This window comes from Orbicella franksi, chromosome 7 (assembly GCF_964199315.1).
Source record: "Orbicella franksi chromosome 7, jaOrbFran1.1, whole genome shotgun sequence".
Lineage (NCBI taxonomy): Eukaryota > Metazoa > Cnidaria > Anthozoa > Scleractinia > Merulinidae > Orbicella > Orbicella franksi.
The window spans coordinates 20,283,264-20,301,201 of NC_138151.1; the positions used below are offsets into that span (position 1 = coordinate 20,283,264).

General features: G+C 40.8%; 1 protein-coding gene across 1 annotated transcript; it reads left to right on the plus strand.

Annotated features, from left to right (window-relative positions):
- Positions 1-5,381: 5,381 nt before the first annotated feature.
- On the plus strand, positions 5,382-14,600 carry LOC145492325 (uncharacterized). The gene is made up of 8 exons (XM_081471754.1): positions 5,382-5,951; positions 10,433-10,486; positions 10,845-11,069; positions 11,977-12,141; positions 12,636-12,872; positions 13,282-13,458; positions 13,918-14,151; positions 14,309-14,600. Exons 1-8 carry the CDS (start codon positions 5,507-5,509, stop codon positions 14,464-14,466), a joined length of 1,695 nt encoding a protein of 564 aa, XP_081327880.1. The 5' UTR covers positions 5,382-5,506; the 3' UTR covers positions 14,467-14,600.
- The last annotated feature ends 3,338 nt before the right edge of the window (positions 14,601-17,938 follow it).

Below are 17,938 nucleotides of genomic sequence, written 5' to 3' on the forward strand. Positions count from 1 at the left end.
TTTGTGGCAACATGTTTCCATAAATAAAGGACAATGCAAAATACTCTGAAGCTTGTGTCTAAGTGGATTGTTTACAGCAGCTGTGACTTCACCTGTTTAAACCTGCTGACAAAACAAATATGAGAAAAAGAACAAAATTGCGTTTTAGTTAAGCCTTCGGTTTAGGACTGCCTTTTAAGAGGTTTTCTTTCCATATGAATGTTAAGCTGCTTTATTTTATGGAGTACAAACCAGTATTGTTGATTTTCTTCTTGCATTTCAGAATGTTTAGTTCAAAGACATCTAAACCAAGTTGTCGAACAAAAGAACATTTAAACGAAAAACCGTAGAACTACACTCATCCCTTAATTTTTTCAAACGTGGAACACTACCTCAGTGATTCGATTCACGTTTCTTATTTAGTTTTTGGAGATCAACAAAGGAGGAAAGGGAGATGAATTGAAATAGAGGTTCGTTTTCGTGGGCACTTATTATTGCTTCAAACAGGGAAGTCCATAAATCGATTATTACATGTACAGTAAGTAGCGTACAAAGTCAAATCCCCCATCGGTGATTTTTTTTACTGCTTAACGAAGAAATCGCACATTTTATAAAATGAAAATGTGAAATTAACTTCCTTATTTTGTAACTTAATTTTCTGAGGAGGAAACTGAAACGTTTGCTGAGCCCGCAACACTAGTGATGAAAGACAACTGCACATGTGAATGTCTTATGTAACAATATCATCAGCGAATACGACGTCGTGCTGTCGATGTGCGAAATTATCTTTAAATTAAAACACAGGTTTAATGTCTAAACTTACTAAGTATTTTTCAAATGATATGAAACAGTGCTAAGTCATTGACAACTCTAAACAGAAAAGGGAATTCGTATTCAACTATCTTTTAATCTGAAGCAGCCTTTTCTGAAGACCACAGGTTCGCCAATCACCAGATCGTAGTCCGTTTTGAAAAGAATATAGAAGGATTAAATACGAAGATAAGTATTAATAATGTTACATTGCAAATCCGAGATATAGCGCACCCTGCAGCAGATACCAATACGTATAAGTTTTTCAAAGAACAATCATGATTTCTTTGAACTCGGAGCGCCATTCTAGGTATCTCAAGCAGTTTAAGGCCTGGGTCAAAGAGTTTTACAGGTAAAAATAATTTATCATTTAAAGTAAGCTTTTCAACAAAAACGCGTTTTATATGCAGGTCAATTATTTCTATCCTTCTCACGTTTGGAATGACCGGCCCAGTTTTAACAGAAAAATGTTCTAAGGTCAAAGGTCAGTTTTTTCATGAAAATCTGACTTTTGATCATTTATATTTTTTAAAAACGAAATTAAGACAGATCATTCCAAAAGTAGCAAGGTAGATAATGCAACAAATACTAACAAAATGATCACGTGGCATGTCAATTTGCATTATTTTATTGCTGTGATGTCAGGCCCGGCTGTTAAGTTATTTTCCTTCTTATCACGTATACCGCATTTACTGATCCAGACAAAGTCTCCGGCTTAACACCAGTTTGATCGAACGTTTTGCGCTCGATCTTTAGGTGTTTAGGTTTGTGCTCGACAGCAGACTGAAACAGAATGGACGTCCCTGGACGTCCTTTCTTTATTTATTTATTCAACTTTGCCTGACTAAAATACTTAAATGAATAAAATGTTTATTAGGCAGGGAGAACACTTTACGCACAGAGATAATGGATCCAAATAGCGAAGAACATAGGAAGTTTGGACAGCCAACCAGAGCACATGAATAGGATAAGTGACTTGCTTGCATAGCCGATCAGAGCACACAAAAAAGGATCATTCACTTGTATACTAATATACCCTGGAACCCCGCCTTACGGCCACACGTTAATATGGCCACCTTGTTATATATTACGGCGAGATTCTTTTGGCCCGTTGGTGACCAGATTAAGAGGGGTTCCACTGGGTTAGTGTCGGCCAGTGAGTTGGCGAAGACGATTCCACCAAACATTCACAGTGGGTAGCTGATTTATAGTTGAATTTCGGTCTAGCTAATGTGGCCACGACACCCAAATTGGCGGCTGATTTTCTGCTATGACACTGTCAGCAGTGAGTATTTATCTAATATGAAAGTTATTTACCAGTTAGCCAATTGTCGAACGAAAATGATGTATTCAAGTTTACAGTTTTTCTATTCATATCTCGCTAGGCGGAACTAGCTCATCTCGAATATGAATGTTTACTTTTATCTGGTAACAATAACCGTATTTTCGTCGACACCTGGAAGAAGTGACCATGAACTCTCGAAAGGTATGTTTTTGGGGTAACTAGAAGATAGTTTAAAAGCAATAACATGTATTATTACCCGACTATGTTATTTCAGAGGGCCAATAACTAAAACTAGCCAATCAGACTGCTCCATTGCCGGTCCAATTTTCGTGAAAATACTGTTATTTATGATAAAATAGACGGAAAATATAAAATTGAAGTAGAGGAATTTTTATACTTTTTTGTAGTCTCGAATATATCGTTCTTTATTTTCTTTGTTTTCCTAGTAACTTCCTTTCCACAAGGTGAACAGTGAGTTGCATTGTGTAAGGTCGGTCAAATGCAGGTGTTAGGATTGGTGATGTCCAATCTTACTAAATTCAATTGATACCTTTCAAATCATATTGTGGGTGTGGCTTGAAATCTATTTCACCCCTTAGAGATACCAAATAATTCTGAAACAATACATTATCTCCTGTCATATTTTTCCGGCTCAACACCCTAAAAGGTACTGCGAAAACTCCCGCTGTGGACCTTTTTAGGCCTAATGGTTCCGTAAAAAACCAAACAGACAATCTAACTGGGCTACGCCAATCGTATAATTCATTCCAGGATTCAAGATTATTCGATCTAAAGAGGTAATACAAAATTCGATTGAGAAACCAAACAGGCGATCGGAATATAAACGCAAACCTAAGTTACATTGTTTTAAGCCTGAGTTACAGTACTAAACTTACTTCTTTGACGATGTCCAATCAGATTGTTTTACGGTTTGTCCAGGTCAGGAAACAGATAAACAGATTTGAAAACAGCAGAAAACGGGTCAGCAAAACAGGTCAGCAACGAACGTGTTCACAGTGGAAATATCTGCGACAAAAACTAACTTATCCAAGCTCAAAGGTCAATTGACCGTATCGGTTACGCGGCTAAATGTCAATCAAAAGGTATTTACGAAATCAAACGTCAATCAAATGTTAATTGTTCATATATTAACGGAACACCTAACACCCTAAGAGTTATCAAAACCACATTTTTTAACCTCTAAAAGACGCGACCAGCACCCTCGTCCTTTTTACATGGGATTCCCCCTCGGGAGCTGGAGTTGATCCAGATGCCACTGAGGGAAATTTGAGTTGGACAGATCACGAAGTTGAACTTCTGTCAGCAGTTATCGGTGCATATTCTTCCCAAAAGGATTAGAAATATAGCAATACTCATTATAAAATTGATTGCCTGTACCTGTAACAGACCGAGGCAACCAGCGACCGCCATCATTGTGACTACTAGGTCCGCCATTTTCGATCTACCACAAACTCAAAAGATCGCTAGCGGAAAAATATCCGGATTTGTTCTTTCGACTCGTCTGAATCGTTTACACGACGAAGCTCCCCGAAATTCAAAAGTTTTCGATTCGAATTCAAAGTTTCCACTTTAAATTCCGTCTTCAAAATCTCCGGAGACACGACCAAAGCGGGTAGTTTTTATTTCGGATTACTACGCTTCGAGTCTGATATTTGTAGAACATAATCCAGTGGATTCAGTTGGCATAGCCTTTCATGTTGTGGAAATACTGAACCAAAGACAGCGTATGAAATATGCATACATAGGTGTCAGATCACCCTTTTTTCAGGGGGTCCCCAAAGTAGAAGGGAATATCCAACATTTGAGTTAAGTTTGAACGAAATTGGTGGTTTGAGCTGTATCGCCTCCCGCCTAGTTCTGCCTGGTTTCCCATAGACACACTTTTAAAATTTTGCTTATATCTCGTTATCGATTATCTCATTTTTCTCAAATAAGACGGCGGAAACAATTAAGGTCATTCCCCAGTATTGCATTGCGCATCCCTACTGCATATAATTTTACGCGTGATTAGCGCGCGCGCAGTAAAATATGGCGGCTTTTCTTTACAGCTGGACCTCGCCATAGAGGTAAATCGTCATTTTCTCGAAAACGAGTACGGTGACCTATCATTTTTTTCTGTTGTGTTGAATTGAGTAATAAATTTCTCTATGTAAAATAAATATGGGCCAATTCTCAGTGTTGAGCAAGAGGCAATCGTCGGAAACGTGAATTTAGCAAGCAATCGTGACTATAATCATGGTGCTTTTGTAATGATTTATATGGTATAAACAAGGCGCTGTTGCTCCTAAACGAACGTGGGGACCCCTCATTTTTATTTCCAAATTTAAGTTCCCATAATATAAACAGTCAATAGGCAAAGTTTGACAAAAATCTCAGTGCAGGTTCTATTTCAGTGGAATGACCTTAAGGGACCATCATTTTTATAAGGTGGGGGAGGATTTGGGGGGGAGGGGGGGGGGAAGGTATGCCAAAAATATGGCCTAATATCGAGAGAAAAGAAAAATGGAATCAAATTGGTCCTTTTAATCAGTACTGCTCAGCGACGTTTCTTTTTTCATGTCTACAAACTCTATGGATACCTTGATATCTTTAAATTAATTTTGAAGAAGTCCTCTTTAACTGAATAAAAACACTTTTAACTGGTCAGCAAACCAGAATAAAATTTTACCTGACGGACGTACGGTCATAACTAATCATTTCATCAAATTAACCAGCCCAATCATAGTATGCCACTTGGCCCACTGCTCGTCTACAGTTTAGATTATAGTCAATTTCCTACTCAAAATTAGAACTGGAAAACTGTGTCAGGTTTCTCACCGTGAGTGTTATTATACAGCACTACTAGGTCAGCGTTTGAATGACAAGCAGTACGATAATTTCTATATTGTAAATTGTGCTCCGTTAGAAAAACAAAAAAAACGTTTACCCTGCATAGTACTTCTTACGTTTACATTATATCGAAGATGATGTACAACACCTAAAGTTCAGATTTGCCCAGCTGACTCCAGAACCACCAAAAACATATCGGAAGTAGAAATGAAGTATTGCGGAGTTTTTCATCTGTTCTAAAGAAGTTCAGAGATCTTGGATATCAACCCAAGGTATATGAGGGTACAAGTATTTCGAAGTCGATCAGATCAGTCACGAATTATATTTAAGGTCTAACTATTTCCTATACACATTTGTGATATGAACAAAATAAAAACCGATACCACTAAACCATATTGACGCCTGTTGAAGACAGACCTTATGATTTCTCGTCTTTGTTGGTTTCCAGGATGCTTCACTCCACTTGATGTCATCACGGCGTTGGATGCATCCGGCAGTGTACTTAAAGAAAACTGGGTGAAAAGCGTGGATTTTGCTGCAAAATTGGCTGGAAAATTACTTGCCTTAAACGTAGAAAGTCGTATGGGAGTCATTGACTTCAGTGCTGTGTCCAACGAGGCTATTCAACCATCAAATGATCAAAAGTTTCTTGAGGAGGAACTAGAAAACCTCAAAAATCGGTATCAGAACGGAGTCACACGAACAGAGCTTGCACTGCAAAAAGCTTGGGAAATATTTCTCCGAATCAACCGAGTTGGGGCCAAGAAACTACTTATAATAGTGACTGATGGTCGCACAACACCGTTGAACAATAAGCAAGGAGTAGAGTTACTACAAGAACCCATGGAGAACCTGAGGGCGGAAGGAGTGTATGTTATAGCTGTTGGAGTCGGGGATTTGATTAATAACGAAGAGTTGAATTTTATGGCCACAGGTCCTAAGAAGGAAAACGTTTTTCATATTCATGATTACGACAAACTTGTTGATCTGGTGGATACAATAAGCCAGACTGTCTGCAAAGAGAAAGGTAAGACAACATGGGTCCTCTTAAAATACAATTTTAAATGAGATTTTACTGTCACGCCAGTAAGATATAGTTAATGGTGCGTGACGTACGTTCTGAATGAGCCGTTCATGGCGGCATCGCTTTTAGCCTGCGAACAGGCTCCCGGTTGGTTTCAGAGCGAGCTAGCCGAGTGTAGAACAGGGCGAGCGGGACGAGCCGAGAGTGGTCTGGTGACGAGGGAGTGCACGGGGGAGCCTGTAGACATTCCATTGATGCCGCCGTTCCATGATACCAGCTCCTGGTATCAAGATCTGATTGGTTGAATCGATGACTGTTGACAGCTTTGAGAAGCTTTGAGGTAAATATTTGACAGATCTTGACAACTGCATGTAAATTTGCATAATTCTTGCCGCGACCGACAAAGATGGCTTCTGCGTGTAATGTACAGTTCACTGACGTGGAATTCGAGGCAGCTTTGAGCAATTCTTTGCAACATTTTCATCACATCTCTGTCTAAAATGGGGTTGACTAGCCTACACGACTTCTACGGTTCGTGACATTTGTACATTTGCCGGTCACTCGACCTTTCTTGTCGCTTCACTCGTGTTCACGAAGGGCACTTCATGTTGTGTAATAAGGAGGAATTTTAAGTGGAGTTGGGCCGTTAGATCGTGCTATGGCAAATTTTTATAGGTCATAGGTCTGCATGGTTTCCGCTGTTATGTGCATGTCGGCTTGTTATTACTGTGCAAGAATAAACCACGCAAGACAATTCAGGGAAATTCATTCCACGGTGTAAGCAATGTCCTAACTTTTCAACTTCGGCAGCCAAAACCACACTCTCTTGACCAGAAGGCCCAGTCAGTTCTTTGTTTTTTACCCTGTTAAAAACTGACACCACCGGCACTCTTTTCCCTTCAAGCGGATTTAATAACTTTTTGCAGAAACGGCAAATACGTTCCCGTTCGCCTTGCATTTCCGCTTACCGCAAAACCCGCGTGCAGTAGAATGCTATAAAAAGCCGATATATCAGCGGGGGAAAAACCATCAATTTTGACAGGTTTAATTACCTACTTGACTGATTTGTAACAGGCTAATCACCAAGGGGCGGAACGGCGTATCAAAGACAATGTCTACAGGCTCCCCCGCGTCCCACTCGCTTCGCTCGCGGATTCACGCTCCGACTCCCACTCGCTTCGCTCACGGAATCACGCTTTCGCTCGCCGAATTTTTTTCCGCCCTCGATGGGAGCCTGTTCGCAGGCTACATCACGTTCTATAGAGCTATTGAGCAGTTATATTCCAAAGGTCAGCAAACTGTAAGCCTTATTGTAGCTAAACCTAAAATATTGTAGCTTTGTAAGTGGTTTGAACCCAGGAGTATCAGTAGTTCGTATAGTGTGATCGTCCGGGTGAGTGTAGTTCTGAAAAGAACTGTTGTTGGTGACTGACGTTTCGACAACCTGAGCGGAAGTCATCTTCAGAGTCAAGTGAATAGTGTTTGTCAGTCGATGATCTTATAAGTCTGGTCCGTTGAACGTGATTGGTCAGTATAGCCATGATGGTATTGGCTGAAAGACTCGTGTAAAGTTTGTCATCAGTCATTGGTGGGTTTCGATCCGTCTATTGTTAGTCAAGTAGGTCGGTTTTGGTCCGTGTATTGTTAAGTCGGTCTGTTAGAAGTCCGTTTGTCGCTTTCGTTTCTGTCGTGGATAAGTCGTTTGTAAGGCGCCGGTAGTTGTTGACATCTGTTAAGAGGCGTTTGTTCTAGGTTAGTGTACCAGCTTTCCAGAGTCAGTCGTTGAAAATAGTTTGTACTGTAGGTTAGTTCGACAACAACGAACTACGAACGACATTGTACAGAAAACCGACGCATACCGACAGATTACTTGACGAATCATCCTACAACCCGACTTCACACAAAGCCACGACTATAAAGACTTTGACGAGACGAGCGCAACTAGTTTGTGACACACCGGGCAGCTTACGTGACGAAAACAGATACCTTGAACGTGTTTTTCACAAAAACAACTACAGCGCTGACTTTATTAGACGAAACATTTACCGACCTACTAAAGCTGACGCTACGAACAGGAACCCTACGCCTGTTACTAGAGTGACTATACCTTACATTAAGGGCACTTCTGAGACCATCTCGCGGATCCTACAGCCCTACAACATTCGTGTAGCCCAAAAGCCTACAACTACGTTACGACAGATACTGACCAACGTGAAAGACAGAGACGAACCTAACGACAGACAGGGAGCAGTTTACAAGATCAAATGCTCCGACTGCCAGGCTTCCTACATTGGTGAGACTGGCAGAAACCTTAACACGAGACTGACTGAACACAAACGAGCCACGAGAAATGGTGATACCAACAATCACATTGCTGTACATCATCAACTGACAAACCACAACATTGACTGGGACTCTGCTCAGTGCTTAACCTACAGTACAAACTATTTTCAACGACTGACTCTGGAAAGCTGGTACACTAACCTAGAACAAACGCCTCTTAACAGATGTCAACAACTACCGGCGCCTTACAAACGACTTATCCACGACAGAAACGAAAGCGACAAACGGACTTCTAACAGACCGACTTAACAATACACGGACCAAAACCGACCTACTTGACTAACAATAGACGGATCGAAACCCACCAATGACTGATGACAAACTTTACACGAGTCTTTCAGCCAATACCATCATGGCTATACTGACCAATCACGTTCAACGGACCAGACTTATAAGATCATCGACTGACAAACACTATTCACTTGACTCTGAAGATGACTTCCGCTCAGGTTGTCGAAACGTCAGTCACCAACAACAGTTCTTTTCAGAACTACACTCACCCGGACGATCACACTATACGAAATATTGTAGCTTTGTTACCTTCTGAACGTTATAACGTACCATAGCATTGGCGCAAAGCATTAAAGCACTATTCATGTTTAAGATGTTACACGTGTTAGGGTGAGCTGTTCGGTAGTACAGCTTTTTCTACTGGCTTACAAGCAGACGAACGTCTCCATATAAAAGATCGGAAAACTGTTCAGAGTCCATTCTGAGTTCGTCCAAGCAACGTAGCTATTACTTATTGTAAATCTATCGTTTAATTTTCCCTCCCTCCCTCCCTTTGGAGACGAGGTTGGTCATGTATTCCTGCATAATAAACAAAAGGTCACTCCTGTGTGGTGCGGTGATGTCTGCGCAGCGACTTCCCCCAAGCTTGTTGTTTTTTCATCCCCTTTGAACATCGCTTGCTAACCGATACTCTTGTCCGATCCAGCACGTGCTGTCTGTCATTCAGCTCGCAGTGCTGGGGAGATAAGTGAGGTTGTTTTGCCACGCTATCGCCGGAAGTCGCATGGGCTAACCAAACGCAAGGCAGTGTTGCCCCATTAACGCCATCACGAGTTGTTTGTATTTGAGTAATAGCTCTGGTTCAATTGCAAGTCGCCACGGTTAACTTACCTTCGCTAGGAAAAACGACATTAAAATGTAATAAAAATGAAAATATTAAAAATAATAATATTCAAGTTCGAATGAGTTCAAAATGGAAACGTACCTGGAAATGCCAAGAAATGATCTTTAAACATAACAGACATGAACTTGTCATTTCCTTTGTCATTTTAAAACTGTCAGCAGATCGACAAACACCGAGACTCACTTATTAAACTAGCGCGACGAAAATCACAGATTCACTAGCGATATTATTTAGAAGTAAAGAAACTCTGAACTAATGAGAAGCTAAAAAAATTGTCTTGAGCTGTGGTTTTTCAATTTCTCTTTTGCTCTATGTTTGGCAGTAACCAGTTCTCTGATTAGTAGAGGACATAACTCAATGTGTTTGAAGATTAGTATTACAAAAAAAAAATAGATTAAAAACTCAGGTATTCGCAACTAAACGACACCTCGACAGCAGTTTGTTTAGTTGCATACAGTGCAATTATTGGGGCGCTTGGCAATAAGTTGCTAGAGGATGGGCCAGGAATCTAATATTTATTGGCTGAATCCGGCTTTGGACTTGCACGGCAATCTCCTTCTGTAAATTGATTACCAAATGCACACGCGCTTAAATACCCCGTTGGTAGGCTTACTGTGGGAATACAGGACGACAGACCTTGGAGGAGTAAACATATTTATGGGACATACACCCAAACACTTTCATGCGACTTCTGCGAATGCAGCAAATAGAACACTTAGCCTTTAAGAACTTAATCCAAAACAGGAACCTCTGCGGAGGGCCTAAATATGGTCAGTAGAAGAACCCAAACATGATCACTAATGGAAGAAATTGTTAAAAGTTAAGCCTCCTAGACAGAACGAGTAAGGAAACTAAGAACCTTGACAAGATACATGTGGGCTAACCTTGACCCGCGAATGAGCGACGCTAGACAAACTAAAATTAAAAATGAAGTAACTCAAATTACGCTTCTTAACATTATAACAGTTTCTCATTGTATTTTCGTTATGGACGTTTTCGGTTTCAGCACCTCAATCTCCAACGCCATCTGTTGCTCCTCCTTCAGAACCTGAGAACCCAAGTAAGTATCAATAATTGACCCAGTACAACGGGTACTGAGGTCACTGAGGTAACAACCATTTGGTCGTTACCTAGTTATAGAATGACTTTAGTAACTAAGAGTTAAGTGTAAGTTCTTCCTCGCAAGAACCAAACACAGCAATGAGCCATTGGATTTTAACTGAAAAGCGCGATTAAATGTTACACTTCAAATTTCAGTGGCCGATAATTCTCCTTTGTGAGGAGCCATGGCAATAATTCTCTGTCACTTATTATGTAGCTAGGAGAAGAACTTGTCAAACATTCCATTGGCATACTTTACGGGTGTAATTATGAAGGCTACGACTTAGAATTGACATCCATTTTGAACTTTACCACAGCCTGTCCTGCGACTTACACCAAGGTAGGGTGTTTTAAGGATGACATGCGCTCCCCACGCCCTCTCCCCGAGTTACTCTTCACCGACAGAGATCCATTAGCAGAGAAGTACAGTAGGATCTCCGTCGACTGGAAAAACTGGAATTTTTACATGAAGGATCTCGTCTGCCGTTGTGCCAAGGAAGCAAAACTGCGCAATTTTGCCTATTTCAGCATTCAGTTCTACGGTTAGTGAGTAACATCCATCACACATCATACAACTCCACACTGCACTGAACTCAACAACAACAACAACAAAATGCGGGAAAAAAACCCACTCACCTGTGATGACCGTGTGTACGAGTTGATGAAGATCAAGAGAGTTTAAAATCCCCGCACAGGCCACATTCCTAAGGGAATCCGTTACAAGTTCTGTTTAGATCAGTCCCGCCTTTAGAATCTAAAGAGGGTCTATACCTAATAAGGCCTTTATGGACGGAATTCATGCTAACGACATTTAAGCTACACTGAACCTCATGATTACGTTAAAACAGGATAAATTTCTTGAAAATTATTGAATCTCATTACTCTTGAATTTAGGCAACTTTTAGTCAACGATTCTCTTTAGCGTGGTCATAGTTAAGTTTAGTGTAACACCCAAATTAAAAATCAGTGACGGTTTATAATGTACCAATTTAATCTACTGCATAACCGATTGTGTGTTCAACATACTTTATATTGGCGGAGAAATGAACAATAATCAAAGATATGTTTGTGAAGAAAGGTGAAACAAAGACAAAGACAACTCTTAGCATGGCTTCAAACATTTCCATTCTCGCGGCCATCCTTCTGAAAAATGGCTAACGATGATCTCTAGTTTTCTTCATCAAAGCAATGCAGAATGTCGCAAAACCTCTGACCAGAAATTAATCATTCAAATGGGTACTTTGGCTCCCCGTGTCCTCCCATATCGGATTAATGCACGCTTCTCCTTTAGTTCAATCTAGTCATCTATTTATGTATATCTCGCTGTCGTCGCGCCCTATGCACCAACTGACATAACGTTACCCCAGTCTCACGTAAACACAGGTGACCCACAGTACAGCATGTTTGCTCCTTCCTTGTGATGTATTGTCTGATTTGTTTGTTCTCAAGGTGAGTGCTGGTCTGGACCAAAAGCAGGAGAGACATACAACAGAGCTGGGCGTGTACCTAATAACACGTGTATAACACGTGATTACCAGAAGTGCAATGCTTTAGATTCTAGGGAATGTGTTGGGGAGAAGGAGACTAACTTCGTGTATGGAGTCGAATTAGCAGGTAGCTTACAATTTTTGCGATGTAATCACTAAATTATAAAACTACGAGTTGTTATCTGCCGGACTGGCTGGATTGGCTAAATATTTCATAAGAAATAAGAAGAGGTCTGATAACGATCCTGAAGAGTCATTGGTTGGCTCATATCGTTCATTGATAGATTAGTGCGATACCTGTGAAGATGTAGAAAAAAACACCCATAATTAAAAATACTGCAATCATCTTAACGTATTCGCTCAGATAAGTCTATAAATCTTAAGTTGGGAAAGTTCAGAAATTAAGGTCTAGTGCAATTGATAGCAGTCGGGGGCATGGGGCATGCCATACTCAATGAGGCTTAAAACCATTTGTCGGGAAAACCTCATCTTATTGGTAATCAGGTAATATATATATCGTAGAGTTGTGGAAAATAAAATCGCACGATATCAAAGGCCTAAACTTTAGCCTGCTAATGCAGCATTCTCTCGTTTTTTCAATCCCGCCTTACTTGTTCATAGCCGCCGAACCCACCTGCCATGTCAAGTATCAGAAACTTGGATGTTACAAAGACACAGTGAAGGCGCCTCGGCTTTTAGAGAAACTCATCCTAACTGATCGGGATCCTAAATCCCCGGTTTTCAGTAATGTCAATATCGACTGGGGCAACTGGGACTCGTATTTGCCAAGTTTAGCATGCAGATGTGCGGAGAAGGCTGAGGAACACAAGTACACTTACTTTGGTTTACAACAGTACGGTACGTACAGCATGTCTTTCACTTACTTAAACTTATCTACTTAACAGATCCTGCATGTAGTGCCATAATTTATCTTTTTTTGTTAATATATATCAAACGAAGTTTGGCCACCTTCCTAAATGGTTTGCAGGTTGTAACATTGCATCGCCCCAGAACTTGTGGAGATAGACAAGCATGAGTGAAATAATTGATTTATTAAAAACGCCCCCAAAACATAGAAAACTAAAATGAAATTAAAATTAACAACGGGCCAGAAAATTACGCGTACACTTACCATATTTGTAGAGCATGGTATAATGGTTCATATACCATGATGGCTAAACCAGTCAAAACTCTCGAAGTGTTTTATCCAATATATGATCCAGTTTTTAATAATAAGTTTGATTCCTTACGTTTACTATCCTAACAGGAGAATGTTGGTCAAGCCCAGATGCCGGCGAAACATACGACAAACTTGGACCTGCTGGAGAAAGGCAGTGTGTGACCAGCGGTTATCAGCCGTGTCCGAGAGATCCAAAAGCCACAGACAAGGAGTGTGTCGGCAGAAGAAATGTTAATTACATATATGCCATAAAAAAGACTGAGGGTAATCCTACCTGTGTATGGCAGGCATTCCTTGCAAACTATTTTCGATCGTTGTCATTGTACGAACGAAGAAATTACAACTTAATAAAGACTAAGGTTCCTTATCTTAGATGCAGAGGTCAGTTACAAGGCCCCTTCAAATATGAACTCATTCGTGGGTTAAATATCTGTAGAACTTGTAACTTGTTAGCTAATTTGTTTCAAACCAACAACAGGATGTTTAATATCTGTCTCTCTCATGCACCTGTCCTAAGCCTATAGGCCTCGAAGAATGCAAAGTAAGTTCAATTGGTTTTTTTCAAAAATTCCTTCAATAAAGTACCGTTACATTTTGTTTCATGAAAACCAGCAGCCACTAAACAGTACACCATCAATATGCAGCATGATTAGTAAATCACGTGAATGCCAGTAAATGAAACCAATTAGCACCAGACTAACCAGGTGCTGGATTGTTTTGTAGACGCACGTTGTTCAGTTCCGTTCACACCTGTTGGCTGCTTCAATGATAAACAACTAGAGCATGGTCGTCCACTCCCTGAGCTTCTTATGACGGATCGTGATATGAAGAGTCCCAAGTTCAGCGGCATTAAAGTTAATTGGGGAGAATGGGACAAGTACCTGAATGACATTGTATGTCGCTGCGCTGCAAAAGCTAAGGAAAAGAAGTATTCTCTCTTCGGTGTTCAGAATTATGGTAAGACTATTTATACGGTGGGCTTGTTACCACCCCTATCACATACTTACTCCAAATACACCCCTTACTGACACTCGGATCAACTTTGTTTGTATAACTAGTTGAATGAATCTTTCATTCGAGTGAAAGCCTTTCTCTTTTGCTTGCTCTTCTTCAGGTGAGTGTTGGTCAGGGCCCGAGGCGGGTGACACCTTCAGCAGTGATGGACCGTCAGAAAAATGTGTGGGAGGCCGGTTCAAAGCTTGCGATATAATGTCACGCGAAACTTGTACTGGAAGAGAAATGGTTAATTTCGTATACTCTATTACAATTTGATGGACTGTAGAAATGATGCTACAAATAAATGAAATGCAGATAGGAAAATCGGCTTCCAATAAGGAAACTAACTCTTAAAATTATGGGTAAAATTATGATGACAATGTTGCGTTGCGCAGCGCCCATACTAGTGCCGGGGGGGGGGACAGGGGGGGATCCTGGAAGAATAGGGGGCGGGAAAGTAAAGCGTTATAATACTTTCAAAAACAAGAACTCAAAATTCATGATTGAAAAACGTTACTCCGGTTTAAAAAATGTAAAAATGTTAGTAAAAAATTTTTTTTGTAAAAGTCCCAACGTTTCGGCTAAAACTTCAGCCTTTATTAGGGGAAAGTGACAAGGAATTTGTTAAAAAGACACGTTCTTATACTATGCAAATCGGCAAATCAGAGCTAATTATGTTCTGTCCCTTAGGGCTAAATTTAAAAATTCGAGCGGCAAATACATGCCATCACCACGGTTCAGCGGATTCCTACAAGTGTCAATTTCCCATGCTTCTAAAATACGTCTGTTGCGCCAATTTGTGCTTGTACGTAAAATCTTTGAAGATTCCCAGGAGATGGTGTGGCCAGAGAGTAAACAATATTCCGCTAAAGCTGACTTGTGCGAGTGTTTGTTTACAACCGCTTTTTGATGTTCTTTGAGCCGGGTGGAAAATTTTCGTTTCGTTTCCCCAATGTAGCTTTTGTCACGACCTTGACAGGGAATTGAATAAATTGCGCCACGAGTCAAAACTTACATTTAGGTTATTTTGAGACTTCTGGGCCGACGGAAAAACGAAAATTCGCCCTTGGGCTAAAAAACTGAGGCTTCCTTCAGGTAAAATTGGAAACCCTTTTACGGCAGTTACGTCATAGATCATGAAGTGTTGTCGCTTAAGCTGTCAAAAGACGTGAGTAAGAGGAGCAAGGCTGAAAACAAAGGAAAAAAGGAAAAGGAAAGCGCAGCTGAATGACTAAGATGTTTTTTGAGTCTCCTTATTTACAGGGGACGGGAGCAAAACGGACAAGGGCGGGAGTCGGGAGATAAAGGTACGGAAGCGGGAGAGCAGGGTACGGGAAACAGGTGGTTCCGACCCTGTCCTCCCCCTATACTAGACTCAACGAAATGGCCACCAAACAAACGATTTCACGAGCAGAAGGTGAGCAGAACAGTTAATCTGCGCGTGCGTTTCAAATCTTTGTACATTCCTCACCCTTCTTCTGCAAAAAAAAAAAAAAAATGTTAGTGCTAGTGGAAAGGAAGCCATGCTTTGATGTTGCAAATGCCTTTTTGAGTAGATTGGACCTAATTTTAGCTCATATCCATGCTGAAAATTTCAAATCAAAAAATGTGTTTTTGCCAAAAAGCTCCGGGTGTCAATGGTTAATCTAGTTCCTCGAATCAATTTCCTTTTCTCACATGCCGCAATCGAGCGGGTGCGAAACTGTATTACAAGCCTTTGCAAATTGTTGCTGTTGTTGTGTGTTTTTGTTACTGGACCGGACTTTTTAGTGGCTTCGAATAAGATTACGTTTCGTCGCTTGTTTGTCCCGTGTGCATTAAGCAGCCAGTCCAAACTGTCTGTTTCAATGGCTAACAATTACACTGGTGACACCACAAACAAACTCAGAATCTTTCTTTTACTGGGATTGTGCTCGTTATAAAAAGGATTTTGTTATATCTGTTCCATACATTTTACTGTAATTTTGGCCGGAATGGGGGATATCGTTCGCTAGTATATATACACACTCGGTGATCTTGGTGTTTTAAGCAATCTGATTGGTTTGCTATCTCTGGCTAATGAGCATCAGCATATACACACGTAGTAATTGTGGTGTTTCGAGCAATTTGATTGGGTAATGAACATTATCCACCTCCTATCGAGTGAATAATGCGTAATCCAAGGAAAAACAAAATAGCCGGCGTAAACTCGCGTTCGCCAGTGTTTCTGAATTGGAAATCCTGGGAATACAAGAAGATGCTGAACCAGAGAATACAGAGAAGGCTATGAAATTTCCTTGAAAGGTTTCCTAGGATAGAAATGACATACCGATGTTAATTAATTTGGTGAAAAAAATATGCATTCCGGCTTCTTTCGAGCAGTTTCAGGACATGTCGACCCTTAGCAATGACAGATTTCATCAGCCTAAACAAACCCGACCACCAAGGCGCTCTCCACAGGGCTTTGACAGAAATGAATACCGCAGGGTTCATCGGCAGAAACATCAAGTCCTATTCACCGAAGCACTCCGCGTCGTTGTGCAAGAAAAAATTCAGTTTTCCCCAAAGTCAACTGAAAGTGAAAAAGAAAACTTTGTTTAAACGGAGAATTTGTTTTGCAAGCGGACTTTCGATTAAGATTGCTGATTTAAACGCTGTTTTGAAAAAAGATCATTTTAATCTCGGTGAATAGCGGCAGAATATTTACCTGGCCGCTTCGCGGTTCGGTAAATATTCTACCACAATTCACCTAGATTTCAAAGAATAATTGTTAATTATACTGAGGACTTTGTTATAGCGGAGCTTCGGCGGCCGGGGCCGCCACACGAATCACCATAACTATAGGAAGAGAACCAACTGCATGAAAACCATGCAACTCTTTTTTCATGTCAACACGGTTAGGAGCATAGATCGTGGTCCCGTGCGCCCTACGACGACGTCGCACAACCTGGCGGCCTTGGTTTACAGCATACATCTTTGATATTGGACATCCATGTTATGGTCAGTTGACAAACAAGGCATTCGCTGACCAGTATCACGTGACCATATCGTGGGCTCAGGTTTAAAGCTCACGTGGTTTTTGAAGTTATTGGTTTTTGATTGGATCGCAGGCTCAAGCCAGGTTAATTTATTGTAATTAGGAGTTCCGCTTTTAGGCTTGGCTTTCAAGAATCTTTCCATTAAGTCAGTACAGCTCCAAATTGATTTCAAAATTAGAGAAAAAACCCATAAGGTTACTAGGAATATAAATATCAGATGTAACCAGGAGCCATAATCGGGGACGGAGACCGTGAGTCTTGGGATTCGCGCGCACCTATGATATGGGACAATTTTCTATTTTTAGAACAAATTGCGCCATCCTGACGTCATATATCCGCGCGGATTCACGCACATGTCGGGGGCTCTCGCGTGGATGTTGTCACGTTGCGTGATCAAATGGTGAGAGTTGAGAGATTCTCTTGCGTATTTTTCACAGCGATGGCAGGGAATAAGGCAGGGAATACGAACCAGGGCGCTTATATGTAGTTTTATGCTCTGAGCTAACGGAAAAGGTGGGTTTTTCAGGGTCGAAATCAAGACTTCAATCTCGCGCTGGGATTGAATAATAAGATCTGCTCACGCTAGTTGTAAGCTTACGCGTATGTTTTTGCGTTTGTTCTGACTTAAGAATATAGCAAGAAAACTCTCTACTCTGGTATCGAGTTAATTTGTGAGTTTCTCAGACAATGGTTCATCATAACCAAAACCTGTTTTGACAGTTTCTTATTGT

What these genes read in the sequence shown, in the direction of transcription:
- LOC145492325 (XM_081471754.1), top strand. Translation starts at nt 5,507, where the DNA reads ATGGGAGTCATTGACTTCAGTGCTGTGTCCAACGAGGCTATTCAACCA. An exon ending in CTTTGGTTTACAACAGTACG is followed by an intron (nt 12,873 to 13,281) that starts GTACGTACAGCA and finishes CTATCCTAACAG; the next exon opens with GAGAATGTTGGTCAAGCCCA. An exon ending in TGCCATAAAAAAGACTGAGG is followed by an intron (nt 13,459 to 13,917) that starts GTAATCCTACCT and finishes ATTGTTTTGTAG; the next exon opens with ACGCACGTTGTTCAGTTCCG.